This window comes from Thamnophis sirtalis, unplaced genomic scaffold (assembly GCF_051295495.1).
Source record: "Thamnophis sirtalis isolate CommonGarterSnake01/CBP01778 unplaced genomic scaffold, rThaSir2_p1.2 scaffold_6, whole genome shotgun sequence".
Taxonomy (NCBI): domain Eukaryota; kingdom Metazoa; phylum Chordata; class Lepidosauria; order Squamata; family Natricidae; genus Thamnophis; species Thamnophis sirtalis.
In genome coordinates this window covers 19,911,883-19,934,688 of record NW_028261386.1, presented here as the reverse complement: position 1 = coordinate 19,934,688, position 22,806 = coordinate 19,911,883, and the positions used below count along the sequence as shown (strand labels likewise).

The 22,806-nt window shown below is 43.6% G+C and overlaps 1 protein-coding gene across 1 annotated transcript in view; it reads right to left on the bottom strand.

Moving 5' to 3' along the window:
- ELN (elastin) overlaps positions 1–22,806 on the bottom strand; it is a 56,359-nt gene that overhangs the window by 5,615 nt on the left and 27,938 nt on the right. The window contains exons 16-26 of the mRNA XM_087717982.1: positions 20,582–20,632; positions 18,055–18,324; positions 17,848–17,916; positions 14,060–14,242; positions 12,501–12,554; positions 10,779–10,940; positions 8,494–8,544; positions 7,124–7,318; positions 6,103–6,150; positions 4,464–4,502; positions 1,843–1,914 (exon numbers count right to left, since the gene is read on the bottom strand). Coding sequence (XP_087574108.1) covers positions 1,843–1,914; positions 4,464–4,502; positions 6,103–6,150; positions 7,124–7,318; positions 8,494–8,544; positions 10,779–10,940; positions 12,501–12,554; positions 14,060–14,242; positions 17,848–17,916; positions 18,055–18,324; positions 20,582–20,632 — 1,194 coding nt within the window. The remainder of the gene's footprint in view (positions 1–1,842; positions 1,915–4,463; positions 4,503–6,102; positions 6,151–7,123; positions 7,319–8,493; positions 8,545–10,778; positions 10,941–12,500; positions 12,555–14,059; positions 14,243–17,847; positions 17,917–18,054; positions 18,325–20,581; positions 20,633–22,806) is intronic.

The window sequence follows — 22,806 nt, the reverse complement described above, 5'->3', positions numbered from 1 at the left end:
GTATTTAGTTTTATCCTGTTTGCAATTGTTTTATTCTGTCCCAGATGTTTGTAATCTGAATGTGTTCTATCTAAGCCTCCAAGAGTCTCCTAGAATTGTAGCGTCATTGAAATATGTTAAATAAATAAAGATATTGTCACTTGAGGCTGGAGGCAGAAGCGAGCTCTACCTATGAATGAAGTAAGGCTGAAAGGCGATAGGGAGAAAGATACCTTCCTCATTTGCTTAATAGGATTGTTCTAATTATTTTAGCTGCTTGTAAACCAATTCTGAACTGACAGATCCTGGAAGCTGGTTAGTACGTGGATGGCAATTACTTGTTAATACCAAGTTAGAAATCTAGTTATTCTAGTTATTCACTAGACTGGATTTTTTTTTTAAAGCAGCCCTAGAGACGGCAGTGGCAAAACCTTTTTGCTTACACTGCTAAGAAAACTGCATGGATATAATGCATCTTAGGCAGATGTGTTAACCACTAAGCCACAGAGTTCGACTCCTTATCAGCTGTGACGGGGTGAAAGGTATCTATTTAGAGTTACAACCCCCGGTATGCCCAAATATAGTAGTAGTAATCTTCCTGTTATATTTATGCTGATAAATAAATAAAGGGAGACTAGTATAGATCTATTTCAAGCTATTTAGCTCTCATCAGCTAGTCACACCCTTGTTTGGGAATCGAACCTGTGCTCTCTTGCCTCTCAGGCAGATGTGTTAACCATTGAGCTACAGAGCTCGACTCCTTATCAGCCAGCCAGCTGACTTTAAATATATATATATATATTTATATATCTATCTCCCATTATAAATAAATATAAATATAAATATAAATATAAATATAAATAATATAAATATAAATATAAATATAAATATAAATATAAATATAAATATAAATAATATAAATATAAATATAAATATAAATATAAATATAAATATAAATATAAATATAAATATAAATATAAATATAAATATAAATATAAATATAAATATAAATATAAATATAAATATAAATATAAATATAAATATAAATATAAATATAAATAATATAAATATAAATATAAATAATATAAATATAAATATAAATATAAATATAAATATAAATATAAATATAAATATAAATATAAATATAAATATAAATATAAATATAAATATAAATATAAATATAAATATAAATATAAATATAAATATAAATATAAATATAAATATAAATAATATAAATATAAATATATATATAAATATAAATATATATATATATATATATATATATATATATATATATATATATATATATATATATATATATATATATATATATATGCAAAATAGAAGAATATTAAGTCGGGATGTAGGAAGAAAATCTGAGCGACCATAATCTATCTATCTATCTATCTATCTATCTATCTATCTATCTATCTATCTATCTATCTATCTATCTATCTCCCATTATGGTCGCTCAGATTTTCTTCCTACATCCCGACTTAATATTCTTCTATTTTGCATTACAAGGAGCAAAGTTTAAGATCGGTCAAGAATTGATCTAAGCTTACAATGACTGTAAAATTGATAGTAGTATTTGGAATATAGGGCATGCTAGCTGGGGAATTCTGGGAGTTGAAGTCCACGCATCTTAAAATAGTCAAGGTTAAGAAACACTGATCTAGAGTGTTTCTACAAATCCCAATTAATTAGTTAATTAATTAATTAATGGCAGACCAAGTTTAACTGGTGGCTCCTCACATTTCCAGTTTTGAAAAGATTCGACTGACACAGATGTGGCCATAATTCCCATCCTGAATTGCCCTCCCCCTCCCCCCCCGAAGCATCTTTGCCCACCGGGGATCAGACCTCCAGCTCCGCCACCAGCTCCGTAACCGGCTCCTCCACCAAGTCCAGGGACTCCGTATCCTCCTCCAACACCTGTGGGGGGTTTTTTTCCCCAAAGAAAATCTCCATCAGAAACAAACCTTATATCTAGTTGAAATGCAATATGGAATATTTGTCTTTTGGCCCGGTTGCTCTTGAATCTAACCAGGAAGGATCTTGAAGAGAATCAATGGTATTTTGTGTGTGTAAAAGAAATGGTGAATTTAAGCTACATTAAGAATTGCCAAACACTCAGTTTCAGTCTTGGTGAATTAATCCAGAACTGAACGTACATCTTTTAGTATTAATATGAGTTGAGGAAGCCACTAGAGGCTACATTACTAATATTATAAAAGGCAGAAATTTAGCTGACCCTTCAGATGATTTGGATTTAAATTCCCACGTATCTCTTCCAGCAGAGACAAAGATAAGGACATGGGAATGTGGTAGTCCAAAATATCAGAGTTGCAGGTTAGGCTTTCTGGGGTCAGGACAGGTAGTCCACAACTTACGACAATCATTAGTGACCGTTAAAAGTTACAACAGCACTGAAAAAAGTGACTTATGACCATTTTTCACACTTATGGCCTTTGCAGCATCCCCGTGATCATTTGATCAAAATTCAGATGCTTGGCAACTGGTTCCTGTTTATGACCATTGCTGTGTCCCAAAGTCACTTAATCATCTTTTGTGACCTTCTGACAAGCAAAGTCAATGGGGAAGCCAGATTCTCTTAACAACTGGGTTACTAACTTCTCAATGGCAGTGATTCCCTTAAAAACTCTGGCAAGAAAGATTGTAAAATGAGACAAAACTCATTTAACAATGTCTCACTTACCATGTTTCCCCGAAAATACGACAGGGTCTTATTTTCTTTTTACTTACAAAATATGGCCTTGGGCTTATTATAGGGGAGGGCTTATTATAGGGGAGGGCTTATTGTTTTGGGGTTGCCGGGTGGCTGCTCCCTTGCAAACTGGCTCCCGAAGAACCGGGCACAGCCTCAGGGGCGAAGCAGCCATGAGGTGACCAAGCTCATGAGCAACCACCCGGCAAACCCCCTCTCCAGCTGGGCAGAGCACCATTCACTGACCTAGGGGGTATCCCTAAGGCGCCAAGCCACGTGGTGCTCTGACTGCTCGCCAGCTCCCACGGCTTGGCACATTAGGGATACCCCCTAGGACAGTGCATGGAGCTCTGCCGGGCTGGAGAAGGGGGTTGTGTGAGCGCCTGTTCTGCCCCCAGTGGGCATGCCTCCTAGCCTCAACATAACGTCTTCTCCAGTTCCAAACTCCCAAACTCGTCTGCCGAGTCTTCCAGCAGCCAGCCCACAACCATAGAGCACACTCCTAGAGCAGCCGCTGCTGGAAGACTCGTCAGCCGAATTTGGGAGTTTGGAACCAGAGAAGATGTTAGTTTCAGGACAGGTTGTATTTTCGGGGAAACACGGTAACAACAGAAGTTTTGGACTCAATTGTGGTCGTATGTCAATATAACATTAGAAGCTAATGCTGTGAAATGATTGTTATCGAAACTTTATACTCTGTTTCCCCGAAAATAAGCCCTCACCAGATAATAAGCCCAATTGGGCTTTTGAGCGCATGTGCTAAAATAAGCCCTCCCCGAAAATATTCCAACATAGCAGCAGCCATGAGGTGACCATACTCACAGGCTCCTGCACCTCAAAAATGATATGACCCCCCTGAAAATAAGGCCTGGTGCTTATTTCGGGGTGTCAAAAGAAAATAAGACCCTGTCTTATTTTCGGGGAAACATGGTAGAAATCCTGAACGAGTAAGTTTTGAACATCCTAAGACCCAGCCTGTAGCATGTCTTAACAGAAGCTTCTTTTGGCCTTGGCTAATCCTAATTTAGGTAGCAGAGTCCTGGGCCAACTGTTCTAAGAGGACCTATGGCAGGGGTGTCAAACTCGCATCATCACAGCGTCATCACATGACGTATCAAGATTTTTCTCCCCTTTGCTAAACCAGGCATGGACTTGGCTAGCCCGTGATGAAACCAGCCTGTGGGCCGTGAATTTGACAGCCCCGACTATGGGACCCATTTGGTGACCCATTCTAGGTGATGTGAGAAGAGCTACAGGGCAGTCTAAGAAACAACAGGTAACTTAAAGGTACAATGGAAATCACAATGGGAGCTGATGAAGTCAAGGGCAGGGAGGTGATCAATACTCAAGATGAGCATTTGAGAACCAAAGCAGGACATTTGACTCCGCCTCTAGTCTGGGAATCTGTTCCTCCAATTAAGGAGCAGATTTCCAGGACAGAGTTTGATGTCGCTTGAGGAATAAGACTGGGCCATGAAGATTAGCTGGCGAGCAGCTAGCTGGGCCTAGAGAGGATTCTTCAAGCACAAAGCAACATAACTTCTGTGTTACATGACAGGGCCTAACTGCTTTCCTTCACCACACCCTGCCAAACATCACTGTATTGCATTTTTTTCACATATCAAATCAACTCTGCATATTCTGAAGTGTGAAAAAAGGAAACAGGGTCAGGAAGAATCCAGGCCCAGCATCTATAGCTAAAGACTTAGCCATAAGGACAACTCCAGAAATTCCATATTCTAGACAACCATCTTACCTGCCACGCCAGTTCCACCCAATCCAGTACCTGGGACACCTGTCAAAGATAGGGAATACGTCTCAATGGTGATATCCATGGCAATTCTTTTCTCTCCTGCAGGCTGCAGGCTTCCCAGATGGCAGCTGCATCCACTTTCCCATTTTTTTCACTCAAGGAGGGGTTTTGTCCAGAGCTTGCTTTCCCTAATGCAGTTTTTCTTAACCTTGGCAACTTTAAGCTGTGTGGACTTCAACTCCCAGAATTCTCTAAGAGCCTTGGCCAGGGAATTCTGGGAGTTGAAGTCCATAGAGCTTAAAGTTGCCAAGATGAGAAATTCTGCCCTAATAATTGTTCTGAGCCAGTACAAGAAAATTGGAGAGCAACCATTTGGGAAAGCAACACCTTTGGCCTTTTGGGTCATGAGAATTGCCTCCAGGTACATAAGAAAAAATAGAGCTGTGCAAGAACAGAAGGGGTTCCCTGGTGTGGCTTCCATTTGTTCCAGTGGGGCCTGAGTCAGGAGAGCCTCCTGCTAGAATATATCCAGGTGGATAATGTGCCATTTTGGATCAGCCCTATGCAGAAATTGCATAAGCCAAAAGTGACTTTAATTTATCTCTGAGTCAGGAGTCCCCAACCTTTCGGGGACCACTAAATTCATAATTTTAAATCCCGCAGACCACTAATATGATCTGCCTAATGGCTGGCTGGGCAGGCGTGACTAGGTGGTCATGTGACTGGATGGGCATGGCCAACTTGATGTCACTCATGTCAAGGGGGGCCTCGCCAGCCTCTACTCATCCCTCCCATCCCAGCCACTTCTCCCCTGCCCACCTGGGCTCCTTAGGGCCCCAATAGGAAGCAGTTGTTGGAGCTAAGCAGCCACCATGAGAAAGAGTTGGCAAAACAGCTCAGTTCAAATTGGATCTGACTGAGAAGGAGGCACAGCAGAAGCACCTCACTGAGGACTACAAGCATAGGCTTTCCAAGCAGAAGGAAGACCTGCGGGAGTGCAAGGCCAGGTACCGGCGCCGGGAGGCTCAGTAGGCTGAAATGGTCAGCCAGTTCCAGGCCATGATACAGTCCCACTGGAACGAGGCCCTCCGGCTCTTTTCCATTAGCGGCACTTCAGCCTTCGCCCAAAGCCCCACATCAGGAGGCTGAAGCAGACCCCAAGTCAGAATTTCTGCCCTCCTCTGTCCCGCACAAAAAACCTCCAAAGGATGAGACTCTCTACAGCAACATTCATTGCACGTATCCGGCCCAGGGGCCATAGTTTGAGGGCTCCTGATTTAGCGCAATATAAAAAATGCAAATAATTTTTCTGCCGACCACCAAAATTTTCTCACGGACCACCAGTTGGTGACTGCTGCTCTGAGTAACAACAAAAAATCATTTATTTTGCATCGTCCTTTCATCCATTTGTGCTCCTGGGCCTTCTAAAACAAAGTTAAATGTGCCACTCATTCCCAAAGGGTTGTTTCTCCCATTCTGAGTTGATTTTGCTTTCTTTTGTACTCTCTCTCTCTCCCTCCCTCTCATTCTCTTTTTCTCTCGTTCATTTTCTCTTCTTTTCATAGACATATTGCTTTATATCTATTTCGAGGAGTTAGCATGATGAATTACAAGCATTTTTTTTTTCATTCTGCAGAGATACCGTATTTAGCTGGTTTGACTCCTCCTTGTCCTCCAATTATGGGAATGCCTGGAGAGAAGACGAAATAATTCCCATCAGAACCCCATTGCCACGGCTAATTTTTGCCTGTCAAAATGAAAAATTGGGAGCAGGGCTGATTCGCTAGGAAATTACTCCTGTCTCAGGAAAATCTGAGGATTACAGGTAGTCTTTGATTTACGACCATTTTTAACAACGATTCAAAGTTGCAACGGTCTAGGAAAAAGTGACCTACAACACAGTCTCAAAGTTATGACTTTCCCACTAGCCCTGCATTCACATAGTTACATCTTGGGTAGGTGGCAACTGAGTCTAATTTACGATGGTTGCAGTGTCTTGCAATCACATCATCCTGCTGTGAACTTTTCAACCAGTTTCTGGCAAGCAAAGACAAGAGCCCCGGTGGCGCAGTGGTTAGAATGCAGTACTGCAGGGTACTTCTGCTGATCACCGGCTGCCAGCAGTTTGGCAGATCGAATCTCACCAGGCTCAAGGTTGACTCAGCTTCCATCCTTCCGAAGTGGGTAAAATGAGGACCCAGATCGTTGGGGGCAATAGGCTGACTCTGTAAACCTCTTAGAGAGGGCTGTAAAGCACTGTGAAGTGGTATATAAGTCTAAGTGCTACTGCTATTGGGGAAGCCAGATTTGCTTAATAACCTTGTCATTCACTTAACCACCATGGTAAAAATGGTCATACATTTAGGTTTGGTCGTATGATGACTCACTTAATAACTGCATCACTTAGTCACCGAAATTCCAATCCCAATTGTGGTCAGAGCCGTGGTGACACAGTGGTTAGAATGCAGTATTGCAGGCTAATTCTGCCGACTGCCAGTAGTTTGATTCTGACCGGCTCAAGGTTGAGTCAGCCTTCCATCCTTTCAGGGTTGGTAAAATGAGGACCCAGATTGTTGGGGGTAACATGCTGATTCTCTAAACCCTTTAGAGAGGGTGGTAAAGCACTCTGAAGTGGTATATAAGTCAAAAGTCATAAGTCGTACCCCCAGGTACGACGCCACCTCCAGGCACGACGCCACCTCCAGGCACAACGCCACCTCCAGGCACGACGCCACCTCCAGGTACGACGCCACCTCCAGGCACGACGCCACCTCCAGGCACGACGCCACCTCCAGGAAGGACGCCACCTCCAGGAAGGACGCCACCTCCAGGAAGGACGCCACCTCCGGGACGGAGACCTGTTGAACCATGTAGAATAAGTTTGATTTTTTTTTTAAATCGAGGTGCAGATAGTGTTAAATAAGAAGAAAAGAAAAAGACAAGATCAAATGTTTCCCATTCTGTCCTTTCACCTCCACTGTTAGGTTAAGATGGTTTCACATAGGTGTCCTACTCCTGTTAAATCCCAGCTTAATAAGGAGATTATTTTTTTAAAAAAATCCTAAAATGGCAGCATATCTCCTTTGCTCTTGCTTTTAATTTCTTTCTGCCTTATCCCTCTTTGTAACTGATTCATACATGGATACTGATACTGTGTTAAAAAGCTGTGCTTTTTATGCAATCATATTTCTGAAAGTTTCCTTTGCCTCATTATTCTGACTCAGGCAAGCGGTCACTTGACACGGTCATTATCAGTGGGTTTGGAAGAGGGATGGGATTCTCTAGGTAGCTCCGACAATCAGCTGTGAGCTCCCGCCCCTGCGCTTTACCTACTTTTATCTTCTCCGCTGAGTCGCGTGACTCAGAGTGGATTGCGGTGCCTCACCTGTTTTCCTTCCCAAACAACAATCTGGAAAGTGAGTATTCTCTGAACTGTGCATGCGTGCGCAGCGAACCAGTTGTTAAACCGATAGGATCCTGCCCCTGGTTTGGTGTCTATGCAAACCAGATTTTCCCATCTCTTCCTCCACCAATGAAATAATGACCAATGAGAAACTCTCTTAGTGATGTGATACAGCCACCCCAACTGTAAGATATTCAAGGGTAAGATATATAAAGGAATGACGCCATACAAAAAATAAATTAAGTTTTAATTTCAATAAGATAAGAAATTAATTACCATTGCCACTAATAATGTTCCCTGCCGGTCATTTCCAAAAGCAATGATTCAGTTGCAAATTTTAGGTGATACTGGGAACCCCATTCAAAACTTTCAGAAGTTAACATGCAGCCATATGGTGGCCTTAAGGTATGCACTTTCCCTATATAGGGCATCAAAATAAAACCCCAATTTCTGCCCTTGCCCAACTCAGAAATGGCACTGTGGAATAGGGGAACCCATAATTGATCTTGCTAAGTTGGCATTTATCTTGAAAAGGCCCAGAGCCTTTTGTTAAATGGGCTACAAAGAGAGAAAATTATATTTCCCAAGGAAAACTATCTTAGGTAAAAATAGATTGCAGACCAAACTCACCATATTTGGCTGCTTTAGCAGCTGCTTTCGCTGCTGCAGCTGCCCCAGGAACTAGCAGAAAGAAGAGCAGAAGAATTAAACAGTCAGAATGGAAGCAAAGTTCAGATCTCCAATATCTCATTAAAGTAGCGTTTCTCAATTTGGCAACTTTAAGATGTGTGGACTTCAACTCCCAGAATTCCCCAGCCAGCATCCAGGTGGATGGACTCACTTACAGTGGTGATGAGTAAACTGTCAGAAGATCTGGAAGAACCACATCTGTGTGGTTGCTAGTGGTTGCTAACAGTTGACACCAGCCTGATGGCACACAATCGATCAAAGCTGGCAGGGAATAGCTGCAGAAGGCAGCATCTGGAAGTAACTTATGGAACCTGCACAATGGCTTTAGGGCATGCAAAATGATATTATTTTCCTCCCAAGTGGTAAAAATAGTAGGAAGCATGGCTATGTAAAAACACAACGAACAGAAGCATCAGAGAACTTTTAGCACATTCATTTGGGACAGATTTGGCCCTATAACTCTGTACCATTTTAAATGGGCTGGTAGCTATGTTTTAGTCTTGTCTTTTGTTTTGTCATGATTTAGTTTGGTTTGATTTTGCTTTGTTTTGCTTTGGAGTTCATTTGGTTAGCTTTTGGATTGTTTTGGAATTGACAGGCATATAGAATAGAACAGAAAAACAGAGTTGGAAGGGACCTTGGAGGTCTTCTAAGCAGGTCTTCTAAGGAGGTCCAACCCCCTGCTTAGGTAGGGAAACCCTACACCACTTCAGAAATATGTTTATCCAACATCTTAAAAACTTCCAGTGTTGGGGCATTCACAACTTCTGGAGGCAAGTTGTTCCACTGATTAATTGTTCTAACTGTCAGGAAATTTCTCCTCAGCTCTCAGTTGCTTCTCTCCTTGACTCATTTCTACCCATTGCTTCTTGTTCTACCTTCAGGTGCTTTGGAGAATAGCTTGACCCCCTCTTCTTTGTGGCAGCCCCTGAGATATTGGAACACTGCTATCATGTCTCCCCTAGTCCTTCTTTTCATCAGACTAGACATACCCAGTTCCTGCAATCCTTCTTCATATGTTTTAGCTTCCAGTCCCGTAATCATCTTTGTTGCTCTTCTCTTTCTAGAGTCTCCACATCTTTTTTTACACCGTGGCAACCAAAACTGAATGCAGTATTCCAAGTGTGGCCTTACCAAGGAATTATAAAGTGGTATTAACACTTCACGTGATCTATCTACCCATCTCTGAAACATAACTGAGCAGGTGTTTACTAACAACACTGAAAAAGGTTGAAAACTGTATACGAGCTATATTTTTTTTGTCATGGTTTTCATTGATGGATCCCTGATTTTTTTTAAAAAATAAACCAGTGTTTCTAATTTTCCACAACTTTAAAAGATGTGGACTTCAAACTACCTTAGATTGCTGGCTGGGAACTTCTGGGAGTTGAAGCTCATATATTTTAAAATTGCTGAGATGGACTGCTATAAACAATCCCTCCCTTTCCTGGATTTCCTGCAGCAGTATTTGAAAAATCAAAAGATAATAAAGAATAAGATCACTTTGACTTGCAATACAGCTTGCTAAATATCTAAAAAGGATTTGCATTTCAGCATTTCTGAACAGGAAAATCGAAACAATCTTGGAGGGATGCCTCAGTTGTGGAACTCTTCACTGTTGAAGGCTTTCTTGACCCTCTCCTACTAGCTTTGAGGAAGGTAGGTAAATGTTTGCTATCACTGGGAGTATTTGTGCTTCTGGGGAACTCGTTTTGTTCCTTGCCATTGTTAATTACATTTGTAAGGGCATTTCAGTGATTCAGCTTACTTGTATTCTGAACTGATCGGAAATTCTGTTGTGTTCCCAAAGAAATACTAATTTGTCTGGGAATAATAAAATAAATATGGGATGTGGTGGCTCAGTGGCTAAGATGCTGAGCTTGTCGATCAGAAAAGTCAGCAGTTTAGCGGTTTGAATCCCTAGCGCTGTGTAGCAGAGTGAGCTCCCGTTACTTGACCCAACTTCGGCCAACCTAGCAGTTTGAAAACATGTAAAAATGCAAGTAGAAAAAATAGGAACCACCTTTGGTGGGAAAGTAACAGCAATCCGTGAGCCTTCAGCGCTTAGTCATGCTGGCCACATGACCACGGGACGTCTTTGGATAGTGCTGGCTCTTCAGCTTTGAAACGGAGATGAGCATCGCCCCCTAGAGTTGGGAACGACTAGCACATATCTGCGAGGGGAACCTTTCACTTTTTAAAGTGTTGGCATAAACATTCCTTACCTCCACCTCCTGGGATTCCGCCAAAGCCAGGCACAAGTCCACCACCAGCGCCAGGAACTAAGCCACCAATACCATTGGCACCAGGAACAAGGCCTCCAAAACCACCAGCTCCAGGAACTAGGCCGCCAGCCCCTCCTCCAGGCACTCTTCCTCCAGCAGCTGCTGCTGGGGCAAAGCAAATGTTGTAAGAAAGAGACACATTTCTCTTCCGTTGTGTAAGAGTTGAAGTTCTCCAAGATATGCTGAGCCACTAATGATCAATTATTAAATGATGATTAAAGAGAACTGAAGCCATGGATGGTGAGAGACAAAAAAATAAAAACCTGAAGCCCCTTTTCTGACTCACACAATTTATTAGCAAGTACAAGCTTTTGTAAGCTGCATCGGAGGCTCTGTGCCTCTGATAAACTCCACCGCCATTCACAAAAGTTATGCCTGTTAATAAACTTATCCAGAAAAGGAGCTACCAGTTTCATCCTGATATTTTTCTCCCCACATAAACTAACATTCATGCAACATGTATAACAGGAGATGTAAGAGGGATCTGGGAGAGAGCCAGAGGTGGGTTCCTACTGGTTTGGACCGGTTCGCTAAGTAGGTAGTAACTCGGCTACCCACGCCCCCAAACCGGATCTATCGGCAGCACCATAGGCTCCACAATCTTGTTTTTTGCTTCTGTGCATGTGCAGGAGCAATTATTTTACCTCTGCGCATGTGAACGTATTGCGCCTGAAGCGCATCTCTGAACAAACCAGCAGTAAAAGAAGCCTGAACCCACCCGTGGCACAGAGCCCTCTTCAGATGCTATGTTCTCTCCAAGGGACACAGTCTCCTTACAGCAGCGCCCCCCCCCCAACCTTTGGGTCACCAGGGACCAGTTCCATGGGGAGAGGCTTTTCACACAGATAGGAGGGGGCGTGGTTTTGCATGCTGCCTGCATCCCATGAATGGGGCTTTCCTTGTTTGTGTGGCCCAGTTTCTGGTACGCCACAGCCCAGTGCTGGTCCACGGACCGGGGGTTGGGGACCCCACTCCTAGAGCACAGAGCTGAATGGTTCCTTAACCCCAGTATGACTAACTTGGTGAACAGATTTTCCCCTTCAGTGAGGAATGGACCGAGGCCCAGAAAGATGGACTCATTCATTTCTCCTTGTGTTATAGTGCTCCATTTGCTGTTTACTAATACTGTGCAGAATCTAAATATAAAAGTAAAAAAAGGACTTTTGGGAGCATGCATGTAGCATAATGAGCCACAGTGGCGCAGTGGTTAGAGTGCAGTACTGCAGGCTACTCCTGCTGACTGCCGGCTGATTGTAATTTGGCAGTTCAAATCTCACCAGACTCACGGTTGACTCATCCTTCCATCCTTCCGAGGTGGGTAAAATGAGGACTCAGATTATTGGGGGCAATAGGCTGACTCTGTAAACTGCTTAGAGAGGGCTGTAAAGTGGTATATAAGTCTAAGTGCTATTGCTGTTGCTATCTGCCTGCAACTCTGCAAAGTTTGTGTGATGCCCTCTGTAGCTGCAACAGGGCTCTAAGGAAAGACACATTTGGTTTAAGGAGATGCAGGCAAATGCTGCAAACCTGCTCCTGTACTTCCTAACATGTCTTGTTGCCTTCAAATCTGAAATGCTGCAAAGCCCTAGTAGAAACTGTTAGTTGCCTATCTTTACAATGCTGCTCTAAATTGTTGCCTGGGCTGGATTGAAGCAACCTTACCATATTTTGCTGCTTTGGCAGCTGCTTTTAGAGCGGCCGCAGAACCTCCTGGAACTGCAAATACAAGAAAAATAAAGATGAGGTCTTTGGATCATCAACACAGTTCAGTTCAGTTTATTAGTTCAGTTTATTATATTTATATGCTGCACTTTTCCCCCGAAGGGGACTCAGGGCGGCTCACAACTCGAACCGAGGAAGGGGGATACAGACAAAAAATTTAAAAAAACAGCAAGCATAACAATATATAATTTAAAAACACACAACAGTCATACCATTCGAGACGGGGGCAACAGCTCTTTAGCCCCAGGCCTGTCGGAACAGCCAGGTTTTGAGGGCTTTGCGGAAGGCCTGGAGGGTGGTGAGAGTTCGAATCTCCACGGGGAGTTCGTTCCAGAGGGTCGGAGCAGCCACAGAGAAGGCTCTCCTCCTGGTAGTCGCCAGTCGACACTGGCCGGCGGATGGAATTCGGAGGAGGCCTAATCTGTGGGATCTAATCGGTCTAGTGGAGGTAACACCTATTTTGCATAGTTCCCCAGTTCATGGCAGGGTTGGGAATCACCCCAATGGTAGCCTAATGTCATCTCAATAACCATGAAACGATGACTGCGAAACTGAATGTGAGTCAGCAGGGTGGTGTGGCTGCCAAAAAGCCAAACAATTTTAGGCTTCATTAGTAAAAGTACAGTGTCCAATATGTGGGAATACTACTCAGCTGAAGTATTGTACCAATTGTAGACACCAAATTTTAAGGAATCAGAGGATTCAGAATACTTTCAGAAAAAGTCAACTAAGATAATAACCTGAAACAAAGACAGATTGTTGTTAGACATGTTTAAGCCTTGAGAAAAAGGGCCTGGGGAGAAATATGATACCATGCTTCAAATATCTAAAAAGCGACCAGAGAGAATCAGTAAAATTTGTTCTTTTATCATTTACAGACTGCAGGGACACAGAATAAGGGCTTTAAGTTAAAGGAAGGCAGTTTCCAATTGAATGTTGGAAAAACGTCCTACGGGTGAGAACAGTTGAAGTGTGAAATGCTGCTAGGCTTCCCTTCCCTGGATATATACATCCAGAAATTGCATGGCCACCTTTTAAGAGATGCTTTATCTCTTAAAAGGGCTGTGTCTCTGGGGAAGGGGGTTCCATAAAACAGGCCTCATGACAGAGAAGGCATACTTCCAAATTCCCATCAAGTCGCACTGTTTCACTAAGGGTCAGGTGCTGGACTGAATGACCTAAATCAGTGGTTCCCAAACTTGGCAACTTTAAGACTTGTGGACTTCAACTCCCAGAATTCTCCAGCCAGCAGAGCTGGCTGGAGAATTCTGGGAGTTGAAGTCCACAAGTCTTAAAGTTGCCAAGTTTGGGAACCACTGACCTAAATATCCCCACTGTCGAGTTCAACTGCTAAACCCCCATTCTAGAGCTGACACAAAATGGTTGGCTGTGCTTGGTTGTAAGCCACCTAGAGTTGGCTCTTGGCAAGATGGGCAGCATAAAAATGCCATTGACCGTAATGCTGTGCTTTTATATTTCCTACATACATAAGAACTTACCTAGTCCCCCTCCACCAGGTCCCAATCCGCCAGGCACAACTCCGCCAGGTCCCAATCCGCCAGGCACAACTCCACCAGGTCCCAATCCGCCAGGCACAACTCCGCCAGGTCCCAATCCGCCAGGCCCAACTCCACCAGGCCCAACTCCGCCAGGCCCAACTCTGCCAGGTACTACTCCAGTTCCTGAGGGAAAAAATATTGAAAGAAATAAGCCTGATTATATGGTCCAATTTGTGTTTTTACCTTCTTTAGTAATATTTGCTGGATTAGGATGAGGTATTAAATTTATCCCGCCCTGTCATAAATGACTTAGATGACGGAACAGAAGGGGAACTCATCAAATTTGCAGATGACCCTAAACTGGCAGGAATAGCCAACACCTCAGAAGACAAGCTTAGGATCCAGAAAGATCTTGGCAAACTTGAACAATGGGTCCTATCCAACAAAATGAATGTTAATGTGGAGAAAAGCAAAATTTTACATTGAGGCAGGAAAAATCAAAGGTATAAGTACAGATTAGGTGACACCTGGCTCAAACACAGTAACTGTGAGAGGGACCTTGGAATCCTGGTGGACAATCATTTAAATATGTCAAAATTATTAGCGGTCAAAAGTATTAGCAGTCAAAAAAGCTAATACAATCCTGGGTTGTATAAACAGAGGCATAGAATCAAGATCATTTCAAGTATTAATACCGTTTTATAAAACCCTAGTAAGACCAGAGGTGGGTTCCTACCAGTTCTCACCTATTCGGTAGAACCGGTTCGTCAAATCTACCGAACCGGTTAGAAGAGGTTCCACCAGTGGACCCGGAAAGCAGGCCACACCTACAGAAGAGGTTCCAAAATTTTTTGAAACCCACCACTGGTCCTTGGATATGATTATTCTACACTATCATACTCATATTTATAAAACTCAGTGCCTCTGTGAAAGGTAAGGATGACTACTGCGTTTGTGGTGCATTCAGAACATTGCGTGTGCTGAAGTCGTTTTAACGCAAACCAAAGATGCCTTTTAAAAAACAAGTTTACATCATATTCTTATGCATGCCAGTGCTGTGTGTGAGGTAATTTAAGGTGGTTCTGACAAGTGTTGTCGGCATCTTCATATCCTGTCACATGGGCGGCAAGCCACTCCCATCCGGTCACATGGGTGGCAAGCCACTCCCACAAAGGAGGCCACACCTATAGAGTAGGTTCGAACAATTTTTGAAACCCACCACTGAGTAAGACCACACCTGGAGTATTGCAACCAATCCTGGTCACCATACTACAAAAAAGATGTTGAGACCTTGGAAAGAGTTCAGAGAAGAGCAACTAAGATGATCAAAGATCTGGAGACTAAAACATATGAAGAACAACTGCAGGTTTTGGGTCTGGCTAGTAGTCTAAAGAAAAGAAGAATTAGGGGCGACATAATAGCAGTATTCCAGTATTTGTGCGGCTGCGACAAAGAAGAGGGGGTCACATTATTCTACAAAGAACCAGAGTGCAGGGCAAGAAACAATGGTTGGAAATGAACCAAAGAGAAATGCAAGCTAGAATTAAAGAGAAGCTTCCAACAGTGAGGACAATTAACCAGTGGAACAGAAGTTGCCTTCAGAAGTTGTGGATGCTTCATCACTGGAGGTTTTTAAGAATAGACTAGACAGCCACTTATCTCTAATAGTATAGGTTCTCCTGCTTGAGCAGGCAGCTGGACTAGAAGACCTCCAAGGTACCTTCCAGAATTCTATTCTATTCTATTCATGTGCAAATTACCTCTGTCTCTATCTCTGAAGAGAGAAAGGAAGCAATGTTCAAGAATTGAAAAACATCAATGAAGCGCCCTCCCCCTCCACCCAATTCCTATTGCTGTGGGAGCAGAGTGCAATTCAGCAATCCAGCAGAATCTTGTATTATCGCCACAAAGATGCTGAGTTTGGTTTTGTGTGTCTGACAAATTTGATACAGTATAAATGAGAAATACTGGATGAGAAATAATCAGAAGGCAAGATCCTAAAATCCACAACAGTGGTTTTCAAACTCAGCAACTGTAAAATGTGTGTATTTCAACTCCCAGAATTCCCCAGCCAGTGTGCTGAAGTTGAATTTAACAGCCCTTAAAAGTTGCCAAGTTTGAAGAACATTAATCTACAAGGATGATAAATTTTGGCTTACAAAGAAAAAAGCAATAAGGTCAGTGATAAACTGAGAGGGAGGTTTGAGTGATAAATCGTTTTTATTATGTTGGAAGGATTGTTTTAGCAGGTAGAAGGTGGATGCATTTTGAAGCAATGACCTAGATCTCAGACAAGTTGGGGATGGAGTGAACAAACTTGATTCAGTAAAAGAATTATCTCATGATACAACATGTATATTAATCCTTTATATTAGGTCCAATCCAGCCCTCTCAATTCCTGCAAATACTGTAGATGGGGAAGAAATGGAGGCAGTGACAGATTTTATTTTCCTGGGCTCCAAGATGACCACAGATGGGGACTGCAGCCAAGAAATTAAAAGACACTTGCTCCTGGAGGGGAAAGCTATGGCAAATCTAGACAGCATATTAAAAAGCAGAAACATCAATATGCCAACAAATGTGTGTATAGTCAGGGTTTATAGTATGGTTTTCCCAGTTGCAATGGATGGCTGTGAAAGTTGGACCATAAGAAAGGCTGAACACCAAAGAATTGAGGCCTTTGAACTATGGTGCTGGAGAAGACTCCTGCGAGACCCTTGGACTGCAAGGCGATCAAACTGATCAGTCCTAGAGGAGATCAACCCTGACTGCTCTTTAGAAGGCCAGACCCTGAAGATGAAACTCAAATACTTTGGCCACCTAATGAGAAGGAAGAACTCACTGGAAAAGAGCCTAATGCTGGGAACAATTGAGGGCAAAAGAAGAAGGGGACGACAGAGAATGAGATGGCTGGATGGAGTCACTGAAGCAGTAGGCATGACCTTAAATGGACTCCGGGCAGGGGTGGGCTCCTGCCAGTTCTAACCTCTTCTATAGAAGAGGTTCCACAAATCTACAGTGCCATTTAGAATCGGTTCCAGCTCCCTCCCCCCCGCCTGTCCACACATCATCAAGATGAAGAGCGAGAGGAGGAATTCTGGGAGTTGAAGTCCACAAGTCTTAAAGCTGTCAAGTTTGAACACCCCTAGGGTTTTGTTTTCTAAAGGGTTAGGGGTGCAAGGGTCTTGTAACTTGACAGCTTTAAGATTTGCTTGCTTCAAATGCCAGAGTTTCTGAGCCAACATTTTGGTTGCTAAGCAAGAGCGTTGTTAAGTGAGTTTCGCCACATTTTACATGTTGGCCATGCCCACCCAGTCACATGGCTAGCAAGCCACTCCCACAAAGCAGGCTACACCTACAGAAGAGGTTCTAAAAAATTTTGAAACCCACCACTGACTCCGGAGGATGATAGAGGACAGGAAGGCCTGGAGCAATGTTGTCCATGGGGTTGCGATGAGTCAGACTTCGCAACTAACAACAACAACATTAGGTCTACTGAAGGTCTTTAATATAGATTTTTCAAAATAAGTTAATATATATATATTTTCCTACAGAGAGGCTTGTGTTTTTAAATTAATATCTATGGATTCTTTATAATATTACATATTTTGCCAGGCTCACAGTATGTAATAAGTTTACCTTGCCTCAGTCAGTGATTTATTTTGCATGCCATTTTGTATTTCATTTTATTTAATGCTTTGCGGATGTTTGGTATTTTGAAATAGATGGTTATATTTTGCTATTCACAAACGCTGTCGCCATGAGAAAAAAATACGTTGCATGTTTACCATATGCTGCTGCTTTCGCTGCTGCCTTAGCTGCCAGAGCTGCTGCTGACTTGCCTCCTGTCCCGGCTCCTAATGTGCATAGAAACATAGTTAAGTTACAGGACAAAATCCATATCATGCAGAGCTCTTCTGCATCTGGGACGGCTGGCATCCCAGGAATTCCACCAATACCTGGGATGCCATCACCTGGGACAACGTCAACACTACCTGGGAAAACGCCACCAGGGCCAACGCCACCAGGGATGACACCACCAGGGCCCACACCACCAGGGATGACGCCACCAGGGCCGACGCCACCAGGGCCGACGCCACCAGGGATGACGCCACCAGGGCCGACGCCACCAGGGCCGATGCCACCAGGGCCGACGCCACCAGGGCCGACGCCACCAGGGCCGACGCCACCAGGGATGATGACGCCACCAGGGCCAACGCCACCAGGGCCGACGCCACCAGGACCAATGCCACCTGGAACCCGCCCTAGGAAAGTAATCATGAAATTAGAATGGGAACTTGGTGGAAACTCAGTTCGATTGGGTTGGAAACTCAGCAGAAACTGAGTAGAACTTAGTGGGAACTCAGAGAAGATTCACCAAAGTCCTTGCTTCCTGCCAGCTATGCTTATTCAGAAAATACATGTGACTTCAATGCTGCTAATCATTAAGGGCAGACTTGGGAGAGAACTGCCTGCATGCTACCATCTAATGACCACATTAGAGCAAAAACAGTCTATATCAGATGGTGGTTCCCAAAGCACTAACCCAGGGGTCCCAACTTGGCAACTTTAAGACTTGGGGACTTCAACTCCCAAAATTCTCCAGCCAGCGTAACTTGTGGGAGTTGAAGTCCACAAATCTTAAAGTTGCCAAGTTTGAAGACCTCTGCACTAACCTCTCCATGCTCATTCTGCAATCCCACCACATATAGGATTCCATTCATGTACATATTTCCTCAGGCAGGCAATGACACAAAGTTTGAAGGAGGTTGCACAGGCTGTGTCTGTTGGCTCATCACTCTGGTCCCTCAGATTCATAGGATGCACAGGCAGAGGTACACTTTTTATGGATGACCCTCAATATGAGAAATTCTCTTCCATGACAGTTCTGCTTAAAGTCTCTCTCCCTCCCTCCCTCCCTCTCTCTCTCTTTGCTTTTTCACTGATTCAAAAGATGTGTTCTATTCCTCAAGAATTTTATTGATCTCATTGCTGCCCTTCCATATACTGTATGTGTCAGTTTGATGTATGAGCCTATTTGATATAGTGGTTTAAACCAATCACTCTCTCCCTCTGTCTTGGGGAGGTGAACTGTGGAGGTTCCTAGATAAAAATCCACATAACATCCCCAGATCACAGAAGTATCACTGCGTATATAGCAACTACTTCCTGTGTAAGTAGACATAGGATATATCTGGCCATTCAATCAATCCCTGTTCTGCCTGGAAAGCCTGAATCTTGCAACTTGCACAGGTTAAGAAAGTCAACTTGATTTTCTAAATTTTATTTTGCATAATTTATGGTGAGAAGAAGGAAATTTCAAAGTATAATTTCTAGGTTTTGTTTTGGCTAGATAACTAGGAGAAGTGTCCCAGAAATACGTAATCAATTGAAACCTTTCCTGGTTTCAAACATACTCTTAAGGTACCAGGCATGCTGTATTAAATCTTACTGCTGTCAGAAAGCAGAAACTCAAAATCTCCTCCTATTTTCCCCCACCAAAATATCACAATTTTTTTCTGCTCTACACTGCGCTGTACAGGTTGACGTTTCTCAACTTTGTCATCTAAGATGTATGGACTTTCAACTTCCAGGATTGACATCAGAAAGGGTGGGAAAACGTTGTGTACAACAACATTGTTGTTTTCAGTAATAGTTGTAACTCAGGGGTGGGTTCCGGCTGCTGCTACTGCCGGTTTGCTCAGGGACACGCTGCATGCACATGTGCAGTATTAAAACAAGTTGGCGGAGCCTACAGCAGCGCCAAGAGAACTGGTTCGGGGAGGGTGGGTGGCAGGCCCAGTTCCTACCTATTTGGCCGAACCGGGCCGAACTGGTGGGAACCCACCTCTGTTGTAAGTTCATGCTGGATTTACCCACCTGCCCTCTAGTTTTTGAGAGGTCACTTAAGATGGCACACTTACTAAGTGCAACTTTGCCCATTCCAGGAAAGTACTTTAATGGAGGGAAGGAAGGAGAGAAGGAAGGAGGGAAGGAAGGAGGGAACGTAGGAGAGAAGGAAGGGGGGAAGGAAGGAGGAAAGGAAGGGGGAAAGGAAGGAGAGAAGGAGAAAAGAAAGGAGGGAAGGAAGGAAGGAGGGAAGGAAGGAGAGAAGGAGAGAAGGAGGGAAGGGGAAGGAGGGAGGGAAGGAAGGGGAGTAGGAGAGAAGAAATGAGGGGAGGAAAGAGGGAGGGAGGGAAGAAGAAGTAGGACCGTTGTAAGATAAGATGGATCTATGGGATGGTAAAAAAGCAATCTTCAAGTATATCGTCAACAGTAGGGAAAAATTGTTATAAATACATATTAAAAAAAAGAAAAAAAAGAAAGTACTTTAATGGTTAGGGGGAGACGGGGAGAGGAAGAGGGAGGGAGAGGGCGGGAGAGGGAGAGAGGGAGAGGGAAATGAATGGAGGGCCCAATCCTACAATGTGCACTGAAATTATATCTACCTGCCTTGAGTTTGCTACAGATACTCCTACCCCACCCTCAAATAAAGAGCTTTCAAATAATTGGGAGACATACCGTATTTTGCTGCTTTAGCGGCAGCTGCTGCTGCTACTGCTGGGCTCACTCCTTGCAGATTCAAGCAAGGGAAGAAACAGGAGGTACAGCTTAATAATAGAAATGTAATGCATTTCAAATATAGTCTTGCTGTGATAATAAGGCAAAGCTGGCATTACCCTCATTTTAATCTCACCCTAATTTTAAGAAACAGTGGAATTGTACCTTTGGGGGTCAAAGGAAAGGCGATGAAACCGTTTATCCTGAAATTTCATGCACGGCATCAGCAAAAGGTTAGCTGGTGCAGGGCAGTTAAACCAACCTGGCTTGGTTAAAACTGGACGCTGCCCAGTTGTGTAAGGGAGATTAGACCTTCCCAGCCTCGACTTCTGATCAACTTTAGCAATAGCACTTATATACCGCTTCACAGTGCTTTACAGATCTCTCTAAGCGGTTGTCAGCCTCGACTTTGCTTGCTTGTTATCGGCTGCCATAGTAACGGGGAGGAAGGCGACTCATGGTAATTTTTTTGGGGGGGGGGAATTACTTGGTACTGGAGGAGTTTTCATGAAGGGAGTTTTGTTCTCACCATCTTCTGCCCATGCTGATGGCTTGTGTTTGGACTTAGTCAAGGTCATACCAGCTGAAGGAGGCCACTTGAAGATGCACCCCACATGACACCTTCGAGAGTTGCCGATTAGACATTGGGTTGGGGTAACTGGGGAGAGGGTCTTGGGTAAACAATATCTACATGTTCGCGCTTTTTTGCCGCAGATCTTGCTTCGTTTTAGCTGTTTTCATTTCATGGCCAGTAAAAGTACCTTTATTGTTGTAATATAACTCCTTGTGTAGGTGTGTGTCCTCCATGGCCTAGTTCATACTAGGGCCTGCAGAGTCACGCTGAATCACACAGGAGAAAACAAACTCCTAGAACGCCATAACATCTTGATAGTGCATAACATAACATTCTGATATGTGCCCTACCATTGACGTCCAGGATTTAACCATATATAGACTGAGCAGTAGATTAGAAATTGTACTTTTACAGGCTGTTTTTAAGCACATGCTGATTGCTCCTCCTGCCTTTGTCCTATCTCAATAAAAGGGGCTCTCAGACTCCAATCTGGGCCGCTCCATCTCGAGAAAGTTCGTGTCCTGTCTTTTCTCAACATTGGCCTCATGGACGACCCACGGGAACATCACATTTGATAGCAGAGGATGGTTACTTCACACTTTATCTCTATTCAAATGGAGTTGGGGGTTTTCTTTCTTGGATACTGAATGGGGCACGCCTGACAGCAGTTTACAGAGTTAGCATATTTCCCCCAACAATCTGGCTCCTCATTTTACCCACCTCGGAAGGATGGAAGGCTGAGTCAACCTTTGAGCCGGCCAGGATTGAGGGAATCGAACTCCTGGCAATGTGAGCCTGCAATACTACATTCTAACCACCGCCCCACCACAGCTCTTTACTTCATCTCCAGAAACTCCAGAAAAAAAAATCTCTTTAACAGACGGCCAGTGAAAAGAAGTGGGTGGCAAAAGAGGAAGCTCCCTTGCTCATTTTGGTTCTGGCCATCCATAACCATCAGATGATTCCCAAGGGGCTACATAGCAGGAGTGGGTTCCTGAAACAGTTAGTACCGGTTCGCTGAGTGTGCGCTTCGCTCTTGTGCACGCTGGCTGTGCGTTGCTTGCGCATGTGCATTTAACTTAAAATTGCTCTGGGCATGCGCAGACCATGCTGGCAATGGCAGAAGACACCGAAGAACCGGTTCAGGGGCATATTAGGCCTGACTCACTGCCGGTTCTGCGACCCAGGCCTGAATTCTACTACCGGTTCGGCTGAACTGGGTTGAACTGGTAGCAACCCACTTTTGCTAAATAGTCTCCCTTCTGAGCATCTGGACCTTAGCACTGGAGAGAAAAAGTTCCATACGTGCTTTAAATGAAATGCAGCATTGTAATATGGTAAGCTTTTTACTGGCATCCTAGTATTCTCTTTATTGGCTTCAACTTATGACCATTCGATGTTGCAACGGCATTGAAAGAAATGACTTATAACCGTTTTTCACACTTACAGCATTGCAACATTCCCATGGTGACCTGATCTAAATTTAGACGCTTGGCAACGAACTCAGCTTTATGGCGGTTGCAATATCCCGGGGGTCCTGTGACCCTCTTTTCTGACCTTCTGACAAGCAAAGTCAATGGGGTGGCCAGATTCACTTAGCAACTGTCTGGCC